This window comes from Eriocheir sinensis, unplaced genomic scaffold (assembly GCF_024679095.1).
Source record: "Eriocheir sinensis breed Jianghai 21 unplaced genomic scaffold, ASM2467909v1 Scaffold63, whole genome shotgun sequence".
Lineage (NCBI taxonomy): Eukaryota > Metazoa > Arthropoda > Malacostraca > Decapoda > Varunidae > Eriocheir > Eriocheir sinensis.
Window position 1 is genome coordinate 683,853 of NW_026111976.1, and position 18,321 is coordinate 702,173.

General features: G+C 42.3%; 1 protein-coding gene across 1 annotated transcript in view; it reads right to left on the bottom strand.

The window, feature by feature from the left end:
• LOC126993546 (fructosamine-3-kinase-like) overlaps nucleotides 1-18,321 on the bottom strand; it is a 144,774-nt gene that overhangs the window by 81,817 nt on the left and 44,636 nt on the right. Inside the window, 1 exon segment of the mRNA XM_050852685.1 lies at nucleotides 15,779-15,829. Coding sequence (XP_050708642.1) covers nucleotides 15,779-15,829 — 51 coding nt within the window.

The following is an 18,321-nucleotide window of genomic DNA, read 5'->3' on the forward strand; positions in this document are numbered from 1 at the left end:
CCGGAGCTCACTTTTTTTCCTCCTTTACTCCCTTGTTATCTCAAAATACGTACCTTGGAAAAAGGAAGAAAACAAGAAGAGAGAACGGGCTGTTTTAAAGCCACAGATGAAGCCTTTCGATTGGCTGAGCTCTGAAAACACGCTTGTGATTTGCTGGGAGTCTGATGACGTCATCGCCGGCGCTCACCCAGACAGCGGCCTCGCTGCCTTGGGGCAGTGTTAAGGGGCTCTCACACATTCCCGGTCCCGGTCGCGACCGTCCCCGATGACTCCCGATAAGCCGGTCGCCGGTCGACCGGCTGTAAGATCGGGGATTGTCGGCGGCAGACCGCCGGTCGACCGCCGGTCGACCCTGAGGACCGTAGACGCAGCCGACCACCGCCGGTCAACTTTAAAATTTTCAAAGATATCGGCGATGCGCCCGGTCGACCGGCGGTGTGGAAAAAGGTCGCCGGCGGTCAACCGGCGGTCGACCGGCGGTCAACCGCCGACACCCACGGCAGACCGGCGGCAGACCGCCGGTAGACCGGCGGTAGACCGCGAGTGAACACCTGTGTCTGACCTGGGGATTAGCGAGGGAGGAAGGAGGAAAACGAAGAGGAACAGGTAGGAGCGAGGGATGAAGAGAGAGAGGGAGATGAGATAAAGGAGAAAGAGGAATGGGTGAGAGAGAAAATATATATATATATATATATATATATATATATATATATATATATATATATATATATATATATATATATATATATATATATATATATATATATATATATATATATATATATATATATATATATATATATATATATATATATATATATATATATATATATATATATATATATATATATATATATATATATATATATAGATAGATAGATAGATAGATAGATAGATAGATAGAGTTAAGCGCCATTAGCCAGTCCTGGAACTCCACCGTGGCGCCATGATGTTTACCACGCTGTAACGGTCAGTGCTGTGGCAGCAGCGGAGCGAAAAGGTGGGTATGCATTTTGCTCCTCAAATAGAATCTCTTAGACCCGTTAAAATCCTTGTTACACGGGTGGTACATATGGCGATACATTAGTCTGAGTACTTCAGCAGCGCCATATGAGCCACCAGTGGTCATAATATTCTATGGTGCACCCGTGGCTCAAATGGCGATACGAATACTATTCATGTTGAATATTTTAGTAACTACGCTAAAAGAGGTTCGATGCAATAAATTTTAAGTTTTATGCTTCACAAAACAACACATGTATATCTTAATATTACAGATACCCTTCAATGGAGCCTCATCAGTTTTATGGACATCACAAGATGTCGTCATCTTCCGATGACAGTGACGGGGAAAAAAGTTATGAACCGTCACCAGAGGAAATGGATTCAAGTGATGAATCTGATGCAAGCAGCATATGTGACCCAGATGATGATACAGCAAGTGTATCATCAAGTGATGGAACCGTGAATGAACAGCCTGCCGCTTCTAATCACACTGCATGGCAAAACATCACTGCAGGCACACGAGAATTTGTATGCACAGCAAGCGAGCAGATACATTACAATTTACCATCATCATCTGACAGAGATATTCAACCCATTGATGTTTACAAGCTTTTTTGTACTGATGAGGTTATTGATTTGATAGTTATGGAAACTAATAGGTACTTTGAACAAACTGCAGCTGAAAAGCCTATTACACGGCTCTCTAAAATGAATGCATGGAAACCAGTAACCTCCAAGGATATTCAACAGTTTCTTGGAATTCTTATCATGATGGGCTTAAACAGGCAACCAACATTTGATTGTTACTGGGCTAAAAGTAAAATGTATGGAGTAGAGCTGGTGAAGAATGTTATGCCAAGAAACAAATTTGAGCTGATCCTACGCTTTCTCCATTTTGCTGACAACAGCCAAGATGAAAGTGACAGATTGTACAAAGTAAGGTCACTCATCAGACTTCTCTCTGAAAGCTTCGAAAAAGTTACACCTGGTGAAAAGGTTGTCATAGATGAAAGCCTAGTTATGTTTCGTGGCAGAACAATATTACGACAATACATCCCCAACAAAAAACACAAGTATGGCTTCAAAATATATAAACTATGCTCAGTTGATGGATACACTTGGAAATTCAAGATATACAAAGGAAAGGGAGACACTTCTCAAGATTTAAAACATTCAGAATATGTTGCAATGTCACTAATGGAAGGCCTGTTGAGAGAAGGTAGGACTCTGTATATTGACAACTTTTACTCTTCTGTAGCCCTGGCTAGAGTCCTCCTAGAAAAATCAACATATGTGTGTGGAACCTTACGGAGTAACAGGAAAGAGAATCCTAAAATCGTAACAGACAAGAAACTGAAAAAAGGTGAAGTTGAAGGAAAAGAAAACTCAGAAGGCATAAAAGTTCTAAAATGGAAAGATAAGCGCAATGTTCTGATGCTAACAACTGTTCCAGAACATACTGCTGAAAAAGTGACAACTGTCTTGAGAAGAGGCACAGAGGCTCAGAAACCACAATCTGTCTTGGATTATAATGCTGCCAAAAAGGGAGTAGATTACTCTGACCAGATGTCATCCTATTATTCACCCCTGCGCAAAATTCGCAAGTGGTATAAAAAATTAGCATTTGAGCTCATTTTGGGAACAGCAGTAGTCAATTCCTTCCTGATTTTCAATAAGTATCATGCAAAGAAAACCTTGTCAATGAAGGAATTCCGGGAGTCTTTAGTTCTTTCTCTTACCACAGGAATTCCAACAGAGAAAATAAGCATTGGAAGAGAGTCTCTCTCTCTGGGAGGTAAAAGATCATCTCATTTCCTTGTTGAATTGCAGGGTCAATGCAGAACAGCAAGAAAAAGGTGCAGAGGGTGTTATCAGACCCTTAGTCTAAATGAAGGAAGTGTAACTGCAGCTGCAAAAGCTAGGAGTAAAAACTGTATGTAATCAATGTGATGGCAGTCCACATCTGTGTATCCCATGCTTAGAAAGAATTCACTCTGAATGAAGAAAGTGTTTGTAGGGATAGAAGGTGTTTTGTACTTTGATGAGTGAACAATACTGTTTGATACTTTTTAATCTGCTATTTTTTTACTGCAGAATGTAAGGAAATGTAAATGAAATTCAAAGAACACTGTGTTTATAAGGAAAAGAAGTTTTTTTATTTTAGGGTAAAAATGTTAAATTTTCCTATGCATTAACATCTTTCAATGCTATAGTTTTGAAGAAATAAATAAATAAACTATCACTTAGAATATTTGTGTTTGCATTTTGCCTACTATTTTGTTAGAAATATTGGTTGAAAAGGAAGAGAAAAAAAACTCATTAATGTACCACCGGTGGTACATGTGGCGACTATTGAAAGTATGAAATGTACCATCGGTGGTACATATATATATATATATATATATATATATATATATATATATATATATATATATATATATATATATATATATATATATATATATATATATATATATATATATATATATATATATATATATATATATATATATATATATATAGATAGATAGATAGATATAGATAGATAGATAGATAGATAGATAGATAGATAGATAGATAGATAGATAGATAGATAGATAGAGAGATAGAGAGAGAGAGAGAGAGAGAGAGAGAGAGAGAGAGAGAGAGAGAGAGAGAGAGAGAGAGAGAGAGACAGACAGACAGACAGACAGAAGGGAAAGGAATGGAAGGAGGAACAGGTGGGAGGGAGTGAGGAAGAGAGAGGGAGGGATGGAGGAGAGTGAGGAAGGAAGGGAGAGAGGGTGGAAAGAGATGTAAAAAAGGAGGAAGAGGAATGGGTGAGAGAGAGAGGGTGGAAAGAGATGTAAAAAAGGAGGAAGAGGAATGGGTGAGAGAGAGAGAGAGAGAGAGAGAGAGAGAGAGAGAGAGAGAGTTTTATGCACACGAATGAATTTAGGTATGAAGCTATTTATGAGGTAATTATAAATATATTAAAATGCAAAGAAAGTGTTTGCTCGTCGATGTGCAGCAGGTCTGCCGCCGGTAGACCGGCGGTCTGCCGCCGGTAGGCCGGCGGTCTACAGCCGACTGACCTGCTGCAGTCGCCGGTCGGAGAAATCGAAAATCGTATATGGTCGCCGGTCTACCGCCGGCTTACCGGCGGTAAGCCGCCGGTCCGGGGATTATTGCCTATTTTGTCGGCGGTCAGGCCCCGATCGGCTTATCGGGAGTCATCGGGGACGGTCGCGACCGGGACCGGGAATGTGTGAGAGCCCCTTTACACTGGCTGTTTTCCTCTAACCGTTGTGGCTACTGGCAACGCCTACGCGCCCATTTGGGAGTGAGTTGTCGGTTGTCTGTAACCCGGCGTCACACTGGGCCTTTTTCTTCCCATCGCATTGGTGGCAGCTTGGGCAACCGGCAAATCAAGCTTTTCCGGGTGTGCATCACACACGGCCAAGGTCAGTTGCCCGTATCCACATCCACAACATAAACAAAGCACTAGCCCTGTATCAGCATGGCGTCGTCTGCTAAAGTAAGGGCTGTCACGGCTTGTGCTGCCATTACCCAAGTTATGGACTTGTTGCTGCAGTTAAATGGAAGGAATTAAGAAGTTGTTGTGGGTGTGGCGTGCCTGTGGTTCCTCCGTGCCAGTTCTCATTGTCACCATTGCGCGTGAGCGGCCAATCCACCCATCTAGACTCCGACCACATAAACACGTGGATCGAGTAACAACAAAGACACACACACACACCAGACTCATCATGAACCATGGCAGATGTTTCTCACAAACAGAAATGTCGCCATTTCCTAGAGTGTGTTAGAACTTATTTGGTGAGTGGTTCATACAAACCAAACATATCTAATGGCAAAAAGAGAGCAGTGTTAAAGACGACTGCTCTCTTGCCAAAAAGTTAGGTTTGGTTCGTGTGAGCCACTTACCAAATAAATTCTAACACATTCTAGAAATGGTGAAGTCGTTTGTTTGTCAGAAACATCTGCAACGGTTCCTAATGCTTCTGGTGTGTGTATTTACCTAGTTGTGACATTCCGGAAAAGAGCTACGCTCGCGCTGTCCCGTCTCCATGTCCGCTCTTATCCAACTTTTCCTTGAAATCATGAATGTTTCTTGCACAAACCACCTCCTCCCCCAGTCCATTCCACAGCTCAATGCTTCTGTTTGGGAAGCTAAACTTTTTCACATCTCGCCTACACGTGGTAGCCCTCAACTTCTTTCCATGTCCTCTTGTTTTCCTCTCGCTCCACACACACAGGTCCTCTCTGTCCAGATTATCCACCCCACTCGCCACCCTGTACACCGCTATAAGGTCTCCTCTTTCTCTTCTTCTCACCAGGGTTGCGAGCCCCATGGTATTGAGTCTCTCCTCGTAGTCCGATCCCTAAGTTCCGGTACCATCTTAGTTGCCATTCTCTGTACTCTTTCCAGCTTTCTTATATTCTTCTTTTCGTGAGGAGACCAGACCACTGCTGCATACTCCAACCTTGGCCTTATCATTGTAACTATTATTTTCTTCATCATCTCTTCGTCCAAATACACGAATGTCATCCTTATGTTCCTCAGCAAATTCATAGTTTGTCCCGTTATCCTGTTGATGTGTTTGTCCGGTGACATGTTCTCTGAGATAGTCACTCCCAAATCTTTTTCTTCCATTCCTCCGCATATTATCTCACTTCCCATCTTATAATCATATTCACATCTTCTTCCACTCCTATCAAACTCTATTTTTTTATATTTCCCAAGGTTGAATTCCATCTGCCATGTACCACTCCACTCCCATATTTTGTCCAGGTCCCTCTGCAATGCCTCACAGTCTTTCACATCATTGACTCGTCTCGATAGTTTTGCATCATCTGCAAACAAACTCACATAGCTGGTCACTCCATCCACCATATCATTTATATAAACAGCAAACATTATTGGCGCCAGCACTGAACCTTGTGGGACCCCACTCCTCACTGGGCACCAGTTGGAAACCCTGTCCTTGATTATTGTCCCCATTTCCCAGTTAGTTAGGAAGTCCTCCAGCCACTTAATCAGTCCATCACCCACTCCACCCTTATTTTTAATTTTCCAAATTAGTCTTCTGTGCAGTACTTTGTCGAATGCCTTTTTCAAATCCAGGTACACTCCATCCCCCCAGCTTTCTCTCTCCTGTATTAAATCTGTCACCCTTGAGTAATAACATAACAAGTTAGTGACACACGATCTCCCTCTCCTGAATCCAAACTGGCAATCCGAGATAATTCTCTCCCTTTCTAAAAAATCCGACCACCTGTTTGTAACTAGCCTCTCACATATCTTCGCGACCACACTAGTGAGTGATACCGGTCTGTAATTTAATGGGTCCTCTCTCTTTCCTCCTTTATAAATTGGTACTATGTTTGCTCTCTTCCAATCTTGTGGTACCCTTCCTTCACTCAGGGAGGTGCTCATTATGCAGTGCAGTTTCTCTGCAAGTTGCTCACTACATTCTTTCAGGATCCACCTTGATACTCCATCCGGCCCTATCGCCTTTCTTACATCCAGCTTGTTCAAGCTTTCCTTGACCTCCTGCACCGTTAACTGTATCTCCTGCATAACCCTTCCTCTTTCCTGGCCCGGTGGTTGTACGAATTCGTCTTCCTTTGTGAAAACTCTATGAAAGCTATTGTTCATCACTTCTGCCATCTCTGCTGGGTCTTCATATGTAGTTCCATCCATTTTCAGTTTATCGATTGTTTCTCTATTCTTTAATTTGCCGTTCACATGTCTATAAAAGAATTTAGGTTGGTCTTTGCATTTGTTGATTATATCTTTTTCATATTTCCGTTTTCCCTCTCTTCTAATCTTTGTATATTCATTCCTTGCTTGTTTGAAATTGTTCCACGCGATGATTCTTCTTCGTCTCCTCCATCCCTTCCAGGCCTCCTCCTTTCTTTTCCTAGCCGCCTCGCATCTTTTGTTAAACCACTCCTTTTTACCAACATCCTTTTTGGTTACCTTAGGGACATATCTATTCTCGGCTTCTTTGTACAGCTTTAAAAACTCCTCCCACTTGTCTTGTGTACTTTTGGCTTTGTACAGCCCACTCCAATTTGCATTTTCAAAAAAAGTTCTCATATTGACAAAGTCTGCCTGAGCGTAGTTACTTCTCCCTATTTTGTGATCCTCTTTTCGGTCAATTGTTCTCTTTTCTTTTACTTCAAATTCCACAATCACATGGTCACTCTTTGCTATTGGGCAATCTATTTTAATATTTTCTATTACTTCCGGTTCCTTGCTAAAAACCAGGTCTAATCTTGATGCCTCTCCTTCTTTCCCGAATCTAGTATGTTCCTTAATCCATTGCATCAGCACATGTTCCATTGCCAATTGCAGGAGTCTTCCTCCCCACGACTCTTCTGTTCCCTGCGTCTGCCAATCCTCCCATTCTACCTCTTTACAACTAAAATCCCCCATTAAAATTATTCTCTCACCCTCTCTCATCATTCCATCCAGGCAACTCACTGTGTCTTGTATCATTTGTTCATATTCTCGGGCCTTCCATGCATTGGTTCTTGGGGGCACATACCCTACTACATACTGCCTCCTTCTTCCTTCAGCACCCACAATTTTCACTTTCAGTACCTCTGCCAAGCCTTTACCCTCAATCACCTCCTCCACCCTAATGCCTTTCCTTACCATCAACATCACACCTCCTCCCTGTTTCCTCTTTCTGTCTCTCCTCCATATATTGTATTCACCTTCTCCAATCCCCACCACCTCAACTGAGTCACACAACTTAGTTTTTGTCAGTCCCACAATATCAGGTTCTCTGTCTCTCAAATAGTCGTTAAACTCTATCCATGATGACACTATTCCATTGATATTCGTATATGACACTTTCCATCCTTGCTCCTTTCCTGTTAGACTTTTTCTCTTCTTCCTCTCGTCACCATGAACCACTTTCTCACTTTCATATCCATTACTCTAAAAAAAAACTCCTTCTTTTCTTCTTCCGATCTCTTCTCATTTAAATCACGAACCTCACCTCTGAGTTCATTCAACTTGTCTCTCTCTTGTTCATTCAGATCTTTCCTCAGCCACATCATTTTGGTGTCTTCTCCCGCTAGCTTCCAAGCTCCTGCCAGGGCCTCTTCTGCTTCGCTCTGTGCCTTAAATCTTATCCTAATTGGTCTATCTCTTTCTCCATTGTATTTTCCAATCCTATGACAGTCATCTATTTCTTTCACCAGGTCACTTTCCTCTCCCTGTACCCTCCGTATGATCTTCTTCACTACATCTTTCAAGATGTTTTCCCTCTCCGATTTGTTTGGGGTCTTCTCCTCCTTTACACCGAACACAATGACACTCTTCTTTTTCTCCACCGTGCCTCTTACCAGTGCCTCATTTTCTTTGATTACCTTCATCACCTTCTCAGCCATCTTCTCCTCCAACTGCTCCTCCACAATCTCCTTAAAGCTCTGTACACTCTCACTCTGCATCATCCCACAATCTTTATCAACTTTCTGTTCCAAATTCTTGACTCTTTGCTCCGCTTCCACTTTTTCTTCACTTCGCTTCGCCTCCCACTTATTCCGCTCCTTATTCGTCTTTTCCACCGAAACTACGCTTTCCTTTATTCCCTCAGAGCATTTTGTTATCTGAATTTTTAGCTCTACCACTTCTGCTTGTAGATCACTTATCTTTCTCTTGTCCTCCTTTCTCTCCCTTCTCAACTCACTCACCATCTTCATCACCACTTCAAAATCACTCTCCAACCCTTTCATTCTTCTCTGTAATAATCTATTTTGCAATTCACTGTTCTTTTCCTCAAAACCCGAGAAATCCGCTACCAGCTGTTGTTTACGTGATGGCGGCATAAACAGATCCATCTCGGGCTCGGTACGGTTCTACGTTTTTTTCCAGTATCCACTACATAACACTTTCTCCTCCTCCCTCCCTCCCAACCTCTTTCTGGGACTAGCGCCAGTAAAGCCCTCCCCCGTATGTCAGAGGTTATAGGTAAAAAAGGCAAATATTTAAAAAGCTAAAACGTTAAAAGCAAAAAGTCAAAAAGTTAAAAAGTTAAAAATCCCTTGGGGCTCCGTCCTCCCGCGTCCTCCGAGCGCCAGCAGGGTAAAATAGGTAAAACGTTAGAAGTAAAAAAAGTTAAAAAGCTAAAAAGCTAAAAGCTAAAAAACTTAAATCTCCCGGAGCTCCGTCACTCGCGTCCACACAGGTCGGCAGCTGACCGACGTGTGTGCGTGTGTGTGTGTGTGTGTGTGTGTTGTTATTCGATCCATGTGTTTATGTGGTTGAGTCAAGATGGGTGTGTTGGCCGCGCACGCGCAGTGGTGACAATGAGAACTGGCATGGAGGAGCCACAAGCATGCCACACCCACAACTGTTTCTTCCTTCTATTTAACTGCAGTAACAAATCCAGAACTTGGGTAATGGCAGCACAAGCTGCGACTGCCCTTAATTTAGCAGACGACGCCATGTTGATTCAGGGCAAGTGCTTTGTTTACGTTGTGAATATGGATATGGGCAACCAACCTTGGCTGTGTGTGACGCACACCAGGAAAAGTTGGAGTTGCCGGTTGCAATAGCTGGCGCCAACGCGGTGGGAAGAAAAAGCCCTGTGTGACACCAGCTTACAGATAACTGTGAACTCGCTCCCGGCTGATAGGGTAAGCATCGGCGATGATGTCATCGGACTCCCAGCGAATCGCAAACGTTTTTTCAGAACTGTCAGCCAATCGTATGGCAGCCGCCTTCAACGGCAGCTTCAAAATGACCCGTTCTCTCTCTCTTGCCATAGCCACAATGTTTGGAGGAAAACGTCCAATGTGAAACTATCTTTAAAGGTAGCGTGCGTGACGCCGATGGTAAGTAGTCGTGACCCGTAGCTACGTGTCAAAGTAGCGCGAAACTCGGGGTGATAATGCGCGAAAGTCGGGATGGTAAGAATTTAGGACTAACCGCGAAACTCGTGGATCGCGAAACTCGGATAGCGCGAAATTCGAGAGGGTACTGTATTTGAAAATCCGTATGAAATTAGTGCCCCCCCTAGAAACACTCCTGGGCACTCCTACAGAATCTGGGTCCCTCCTGGCTCAGCTGTTACCCTCGGGCCCAAGTTGCTAGTTATGTATTTTCGCTGTAGTCACAGTGCAGTGTTACCACGCTGGGGGGGTCGAGGGGGGCAAAGCCCCCCGTTAGAGGTCAGGTTATTTAAAGTTTGGTTTGAGTAGTTTAAATATGGAGGCGTAATGTCGAATTTTGGAAGCGCAGAGTCCAGTGGCGGTGCCAGGAAATTTTCATTGGGGGGGCTGAGGGGGGGCTGGGGTAAAATGTGGAGGGGCTTCACAAAATGTCTGATATCAAAGTGAATAAATAAAATATATAGACATGTGTAAGTACGTAGTTAACATGGCAGAAAAGAATAATTATATATGAAGTTAATACAATCTGAGGAAGAATAATAGAAGTTAGAGCATGGCAAACAGCCCAAGAACTTTAAATCAAGATGTTACTTTAAAACTATGCGCCTGTTCTGGTGATTGGCAGCAAATGTGTCTATACTAGCATCAATGTTCAGCTGTTTGGCCCTCCTAGAATTAATTGATATTACAGCAAGGTTGCTGGTGCGGTTGTTGCCACTGCTGTTCCTCAAGTATGTCTTGAGGAGCTTCAGACATGAGAAGCTCCTCTCACAGGCGGCTGAGGTGACAGGGAGGGTCACTGCAATGCAGACAAGTTTATGCAGAGCCATGAAGGCGTCCTTGTATGGCTCCAGCATGGCTGCGAGCTCCAGTGGTGTGGACATTTCCTGGCCCTTGTCTCTCTTCCTAGCTATGAGTCTTTTCAATTGGTGGACCTCCACTGCAAGATCATCCTCTGCCACTCCATAATTGGCTGCCATTCCTGACTGCGCTGCTTTGTCCAGAAATAAAGTATGTTTCGGGTTCAAGGCAGTAGCACCCATCAGAACATTGCAGGCATTGATGAGAATCGCCTGGTCAGCTCATTGAGCATTCTATCTATGATGGCATAGAAGGTCTTTCTCCCGGCATCTGGTGGTGTAGCTCCATCTCTCTGACCTATACTAGATGTTATGATGAATTCATCGAGGTGTCTGGGAGCAGATCGTTGTCTACCTGGACGCTGATTCTCAGTGCGTATCCCAACTGCCTTGCACAAATCCTCAGCAGCCTCCTCTAACTCCTTCCAGGCAGCTTCAGTCCTCATTAGGCATCCTCATCATCCTCATCAGGCAGCAATATTGGGGGGGCTTAGGGGGGGCTTGGCTCATTACTGGGGGGGGCTCCAATCCCCCAAGCCCCCCTTGGCGCCGCCACTGGCGGAGTCGATCTCCACAATTACCGTTTCGTATCTTATTTCAAGTATGATTTAGAGAGCAATAGAAACTGTGGTAGAGAGTAAGAGAGAGTGTGAATGTATGACATGGCTCGCTCGCTGACAATGTGGAAAGGAGCGCTGCCAGGATGGCTCACTTGCCCAGCGTGGTAACACTACAGCAGAAAATGCATAACTGGCAACTTTGGCCCATGGATAGAAGCTGAGCCAGGCGGGACCCGGATTCACGTGGTATGCTCTCCCTACCGCAACTTAACTCATACCAAAACGTAACTTCTCCTAAATTTAAATTCTTCTGCAAGGTGAATAGCTTTCTTGGATCCTATGGGGTGCATTCAGTTGGTGTCTTGGGTTGTCTCTTGGGTCCCATGTTCATGTCATGTGGTAATGGAGAAGCACAGCTGAGGTTGTGCACACACACGGACTTAGGGAAAGTGCATAGTTTTCAATCTGGCAGAACAGTGTTCCTGATGCTGTGCACACACATGAACAGATGTGCATGGGTGGCGGTCTGGTAGAACAGTTTTGCCACTCACGTAATGGCTACTTGGTGCGACGAGCGGGAAATTTAAAAATCCTAAAATAATCTATGACAATCCGTATAAAACCGAAACCGTACTATTTAAGGGACGATTGTATATGCGTCCTCGTGTTGAAGGGGTTAACTATAATTTATACTAAATATATATCAAGGTAACTACTAACCACACCAGGGTGGCCCGCTAAGCACAACAATTAAATAGTGTGATCCTCTCACTCATGACAAGGAGAGACTGAGGAACTGAGGAGTGCTGAGTGACCGGTAGTCAAGCCTCACCCGTTCGTTTCCTGTACAGTACAAGTTAACAACCTGTATCAACATGACTTAAACAGGTGTCCATCCTTCAGGTAACACTTCAAACCTTTTGTTTTACCCTTGACTACTTTTGAGTTTCTTATTTAAATTGATTTACATATAAATACGAGGCATAAACAAAAAATAATACCCCCCCAATTATTATTTTTTAAACCCGGGTTTAAAAAAGGGTTTTTTTCCAACCCTGGTTAAATAAAGAAGGGAAAAGGAAGAACTAAAATCAGTGAAGGACCTACTGAAGAACTTAAATGATGAAAAATTACATAACCTTGAGGAGGAGGTAGAGGAGATCATTAGGCTGGGTCCTTATATAGAAGGTAAAATGAGACCAATGAAATTAAAATTAAAATCCCAGCAGGTAACAGAGGAAGTATTGTATAGAACAACTAAATTAAAAGAAATAGATGAATGTAAGGAAATATATATAAAGAAAAATAGAACTGAAGAAGAAAGGAAAAAAATGGAATGAAATGCAAACAGAGGTAAAGGAGAAAAAATAGTGCACGAACAGAAGAGGAAGAAAAAAAAATGGGGGAGAGTTTTGGGGGACAAGGTAAGGAAATGGTATATGTATAAGGGAAGAGCCAAAATAGAACAGAAACTAGACAAAATTAGAACAACTAAGGGTTTAAGTGTGATGTATACCAATGTAGATGGGATAATACCTAGAAAATTGGAATTACAAGATTACCGAAAGGAAAAAGAACCCAAGAAAGTGTGTTTAACGGAAACAAAGCTAAAAGAGGAAATTCAAATAGTGTTTAACAATAACTACAATGTATGGAGGAAGGATAGGAGGGGTAAAGGTGGTGGAGGAGTGATGAAAATGATGAGGAAGGAGTTGTTGGTGAAATCAGTAACATATGGAAAAGGAAAGGCGTGAATAGTGAGTGTTAACTTGGAGAATAAAAACAGAGAAATGCTGACGCTAATAGCAACCTACGTACCACCAAAAACAAACTCATGGAACAGAGGAGAATATGAGATGATAGAGGATACCATTCAGTGTTTGAGAAGGTTACTTAGAGCAAATAAAAGAGTTTTGTTGGTTGGGGACTTCAACTGCAAAGAGGTAAATTGGGAAACATTCGAAAATGAAGGAAATGAGACGGCATTGGGGGAAAGATTTCTAAAACTGACTAAGGAAAACTTAATGATGCAGTGGGGGACTGAAAATACAAGACACAGGAGTGATGGTGAACCAGCAAGACTGGACCTGGTACTGACGAAGGAAGTACACCTGTTAAATGAATTAAGATATGTGTGTCCCATAGGAAAAAGCGATCATGTAATAATAGAGTTGGAAACCAATTAGGAAGTCACTGAGGAAGGCTAATCATCCAAAGAAAAAAGGAGAAACTACAGGAAAGCTGACATAGAAAATCTCAAGAAATATTATGAAGAACTGGACTGGGAAAAGTTAAAAAGAACAAACGAGGTGTAGGAAAAGTATGATATTTTCATGAGGCATATGGGACAGGAGTCAAAAAAAATATGTCCCATTATATAAACCAATAGAAAGAGGAAAGCAAGATTGGTTTAATGCAAAATGTGCAGATGCAAAGAAAAAAAAGAGGCAAAGTGAGGAAAAGATGGAAAAGAAATAAGAACCAAAGGAACAAAAAAATACTAAGATAGCAAGAAATGAATATGTGAAAATAAGGAGGGAAGAAGAGAAAGGATGCGAAAAGGATATTGTTGAAAAGTGTGAGGAAGAACCTAAATTGTTTTATAGATTAATAAATGGAAAAATCAAACCAAAGGAAAAAACTGAAAACTGAAAGATGGAAATAAAATAATTGAAAATCCTAAAGAAACTAGACAAGTTTTTACAAAAGAATCACAATCTAATGAACCACAAGATGATGAGATAAATGCTCAAATGGAGGAAGTAACAGTAACTAAAGAAGAGATATATAAAATAATGGAGGAGCTGGAAGAGAGGAAAGCAATAGGACCGGATGGAGTTTCATGTTTTATTTTGAAAGAATGCAGAAATCAGCTGGTCGGACTGGTATATGATATCGTTAAAGGGCTCAATATTAACTGGTAAAGTACTGATGGAATGGCAAAGGGCTGAGGTGGTCCCTATATATAAAAGCAGGAAAAAGAAGAACCTCTAAACTATAGACCAGTATCATTGACTAGTATAGTTTGTAAAATATGTGAAAAAGTGATAAAGAAACAATGGACAAAATTTCTAGAAGAACACAATATAATTACAGAAAAACAGTATGGCTTTAGACAAGGGCGTTCATGTGTAGCAAACTTATTAATCTTTTACTCAAGAGTGACGGACATAACACAGGAGAGGGATGGATGGGTAAACTGCATGTATTTGGACTTGAAGAAGGCTTTCAACAAAGTTCCACATACAAGACTATTATGGAAGCTGGAAAATAGGGGAGGATTGACAGGGAAAATGAAAAACTGGATGGAAAGTTACTTAAAGGGAAGAGAAATGAGAACAGTGGTAAAGGACATGAAATCAGAATGGAGAAATGTAGATAGTGGAGTACCTCAAGGATTGGTACTGGCACCAATACTTTTCCTAGTATATATAAATGATATGCCGGAGAAAGTAAATAGTTACATGAGCTTGTTTGCAGACGATGCGAAATTGCCGAGACATATAAGAAATAGTAAAGACTGTGAAATTCTGCAAGAGAACCTAAATAAGATTTGGGATTGAAGTAAGAAATGGGAGATGGAGTTTTAATGTGAAGAAATGTCATGTAATGGAAATGGGAAAAAGTGAAGGGAGACTAAAATGGACATATAGAATGGGAGATGGAGATGTATTAAAATTTCAAGAAGAGAGAGATCTGGGAGTGATAATACAAGATAATCAACAGTCAGAGAGTCATGTAAATAGAATATTCGGAGATACATATAGAATGGTAAGGAATATAGGAATAGCATTTCACTACATGGATAAGGATATGATGAAAAAGATGATACCACTATGATTATACCAAAGTTGGAATATGCGGAAACTGTGTGGTCTCCCCATAAGAAGAAACACGTAAAAAAACTAGAAAGAATACAAAGGATGGCAACAAAGATGGTTCTAGAACTGGAGGGATTGTCATATGAAGAAAGGTTAAAGGAAATGGACCTGCTGACATTGGAACAAAGAAGAGAAAGGGGAGACCTAATACTAATTTACAAATTGCGGAATAAAATACAAGTAGATAACGAGGAGTCGCTACTAAAAGAGGGAAGAAACACCAGCAACACAAGAGGACACAGTAAAAAATTGAGAAAAGGAAGATGCTTGAGAGACATAAAAAAATATAGCTTCCCGCAAAGAAACATAGAGGTTTGGAACTGACTAAGTGAGGAAGTAGTATCGGCAAAGAGTGTGCACAATTTTAAGGAAAAACTGGACAAGTATAGATATGGAGACGGGACCACACGAGCGTAATCCCAGGCCCTATAAAATTACAACTAGGTACATACAACTAGGTAAATACACACAGAACCATACACTTAAGAAAATATATGAAATTTTTTGACAAAACATCAACAGGCATATATTGAAAAATTTCTTGAAAAATTGCTCAACTCACCTCTTCCTGAATCAAAGACACCTGGTGGTTCAGCTTTCTCGAATAAAATACCTGAAAAATAAAAATGATAAAATTACATACTCTCTCTCTCTCTCTCTCTCTCTCTCTCTCTCTCTCTCTCTCTCTCTCTCTCTCTCTCTCTCTCTCTCTCTCTCTCTCCTTTTTCAGGAGTGATGATGATGGTAAAGAAAGACGGCAGAGATCCAACATAAATTAACAGAAATGCAAATAAAAGATGATTCCAACACAGATGAAGCATGGTTAACTTTAAAATTCAATATCTCACACAGCAGAATACATTTGTCCCATTTATAGAAGTGGCCTAACACTAATAATAGTCAACCATCGCTTAAAATGTACTCAAACATTCAATTACGGGAGAAATTTGTTCTACAGGCTAAAGAAAGTGAAAAACATGCCTGAAAATATTACACTTTAACATGAAGCCAGGAGAAGAGTGAAAAGACTAGTTGGTCAGGCAAAGCGTAGGTAAGAAGAAAATGTCACCACCAACTGGAAAACAAATCTGAAGTCTTTCTTCAATTATATAAACAACAAAATGGCAGTCAGGAGCAGGATTGAACCCTTAACTGACAGCGATGGTAAATTATTAACTGAAAGCCAGTGCATTGCAAACTTATTGAATAATAATTTTTCCTCAATATTCAACACTGCCAGTCTTAACACCACTACCACCAACATAAACAATGGCAATAGTATTAATGATAATCCCACACAGACCTTGCCTGAGTTTGTAATAACTTTCAATGAAGTCCTAAATGTTCTCCAATCTCTTTAAACAAGTATGTAAAAGTCCAGGACCAGATTTAAAGCAACAAAATGTGAAATACTCTCCTCTTTCACAACCATATTCAATATATCTTTGCGACGAGGCATCGCCCCTTCGAATGACATAAAAGTACTGGGGTGCAAATCAATGGTCTACTCCCTTGCCCTCTCAAATACCATAACCTTACTCTTTCCAGCATTCACTTTCAGCTACAGCTACAGGAGCTGAGGAGGCAGGCCCGAACAGTTGGTTCTAGAGATGTCGATCAAGTCGGAGGGTGCCACTCCACGGGCCAGCCCTGCTGCCAGCAAATTGTTAACTTTGCACTGTCCCTATCACCTTTAATAAACGGAGTGGCCAAGAGATTGTTTTACTGTTGCCACAAGCTATCTAGGCAGAATGACGGGACAAGGCGCTGGGGGCTACTTTGACTTGAAGTTGATCCCGGAGTACGACGGGGACTGTACGCAGTCCATAGTGGAGTGGCTGGAGAAGCTGGAACTCGTGTGCAATATCCAAGGTGTGGAGGATGTAGCAAGCTTATTTGACTCTTGTTGACTGTCAGCCGTCGCACTTCGCTGTCTGGCGTCAGCTGCGGCTCCAAACCAGCACCAGTGTCACTGAGCAGTTGGGGGCAGTGTTCTGTGAATGTGGGACGCTGGAGGAACTGCTAACAGATAATGACACTGCTTTTTGCAGCAGGTTGATTGCTGACTTCGCGACACAGTGGTGTATGCGTCTCCGTTTTCGATGTGCACATGTTCCTTCCAGTAATGGCATTGTTGAGAAATGTCATCGTACTGTAAAAGTCATCGGTGCAAGAAAAGGCTATACTGTAGCAGAAGCTGTGTACTCATACAATCTAACGCCCCGGGATGACCATACAAGGTCGACCGCCCCAGCGAACATGCTGTACCAGTACCCTGTGAGGATTCGCTGTGTGGACCCCTGCGAGGAGGAGAAACTGGAAGTGGATGGCCTCTACCAGGTTGGAGATGAAGTGTGGGTAAGGCCACCCAATGTTCGGTGCAACGAACAGCACAAGAGGTGTAGTCACGAGAGTACTGTCGGACCAGGTTGTCGACGCCGACCAAGTCCCTCACCATGTCAAACATCTTCACCGCTGAGCTTCAGAGGGACCGCCAGTCTCAACCCACACCACGGACAATGAGGCCGAGGAACTTCTCATTCAGCTTCCTGTCCAAGATGGAGTAGGAGAAGAATCTAATCCAGAGGATGCTGCTGACGAGGTCGACTGTGTACAGGTAACTCTCGATTTACGTGAGTATTGTGTCCTTGAAGAGGTCGCGTAAATCAAAAACAATGTAAATCAAACAAGAGGTAGGTTTCTATCGAAAAATAAATATTCACTTCATTCAGTGGAGAGAGAGAGAGAGAGAGAGAGAGAGAGAGAGAGAGAGAGAGAGAGAGAGAGAGAGAGAGAGAGAATATCCATATCACCGAGATATCCACTCAGGCACTCAGTCTCAGCCTCACTCATGTGAGGAAGAAATGAGGGACTGGCTAGTATTGGTACTGGTACCGAGCAGTCTGGTACCGGTACCGTACAGTATAGCTGGGACTGTTAGTACCGGTACTGGTACTGGTACCTGCCCATCCTTATTGTTGAGTAGCGTGGCAGCGTGGGGACTGTATTGTTGTTCAAGTGACGTGCGGAAAGAACTGAGCTCAGCTGTGTGGCCGCGGCGCCATGTGAGTCCAGTTGCGTGAGACATCTGGTGGCCAGTCCATA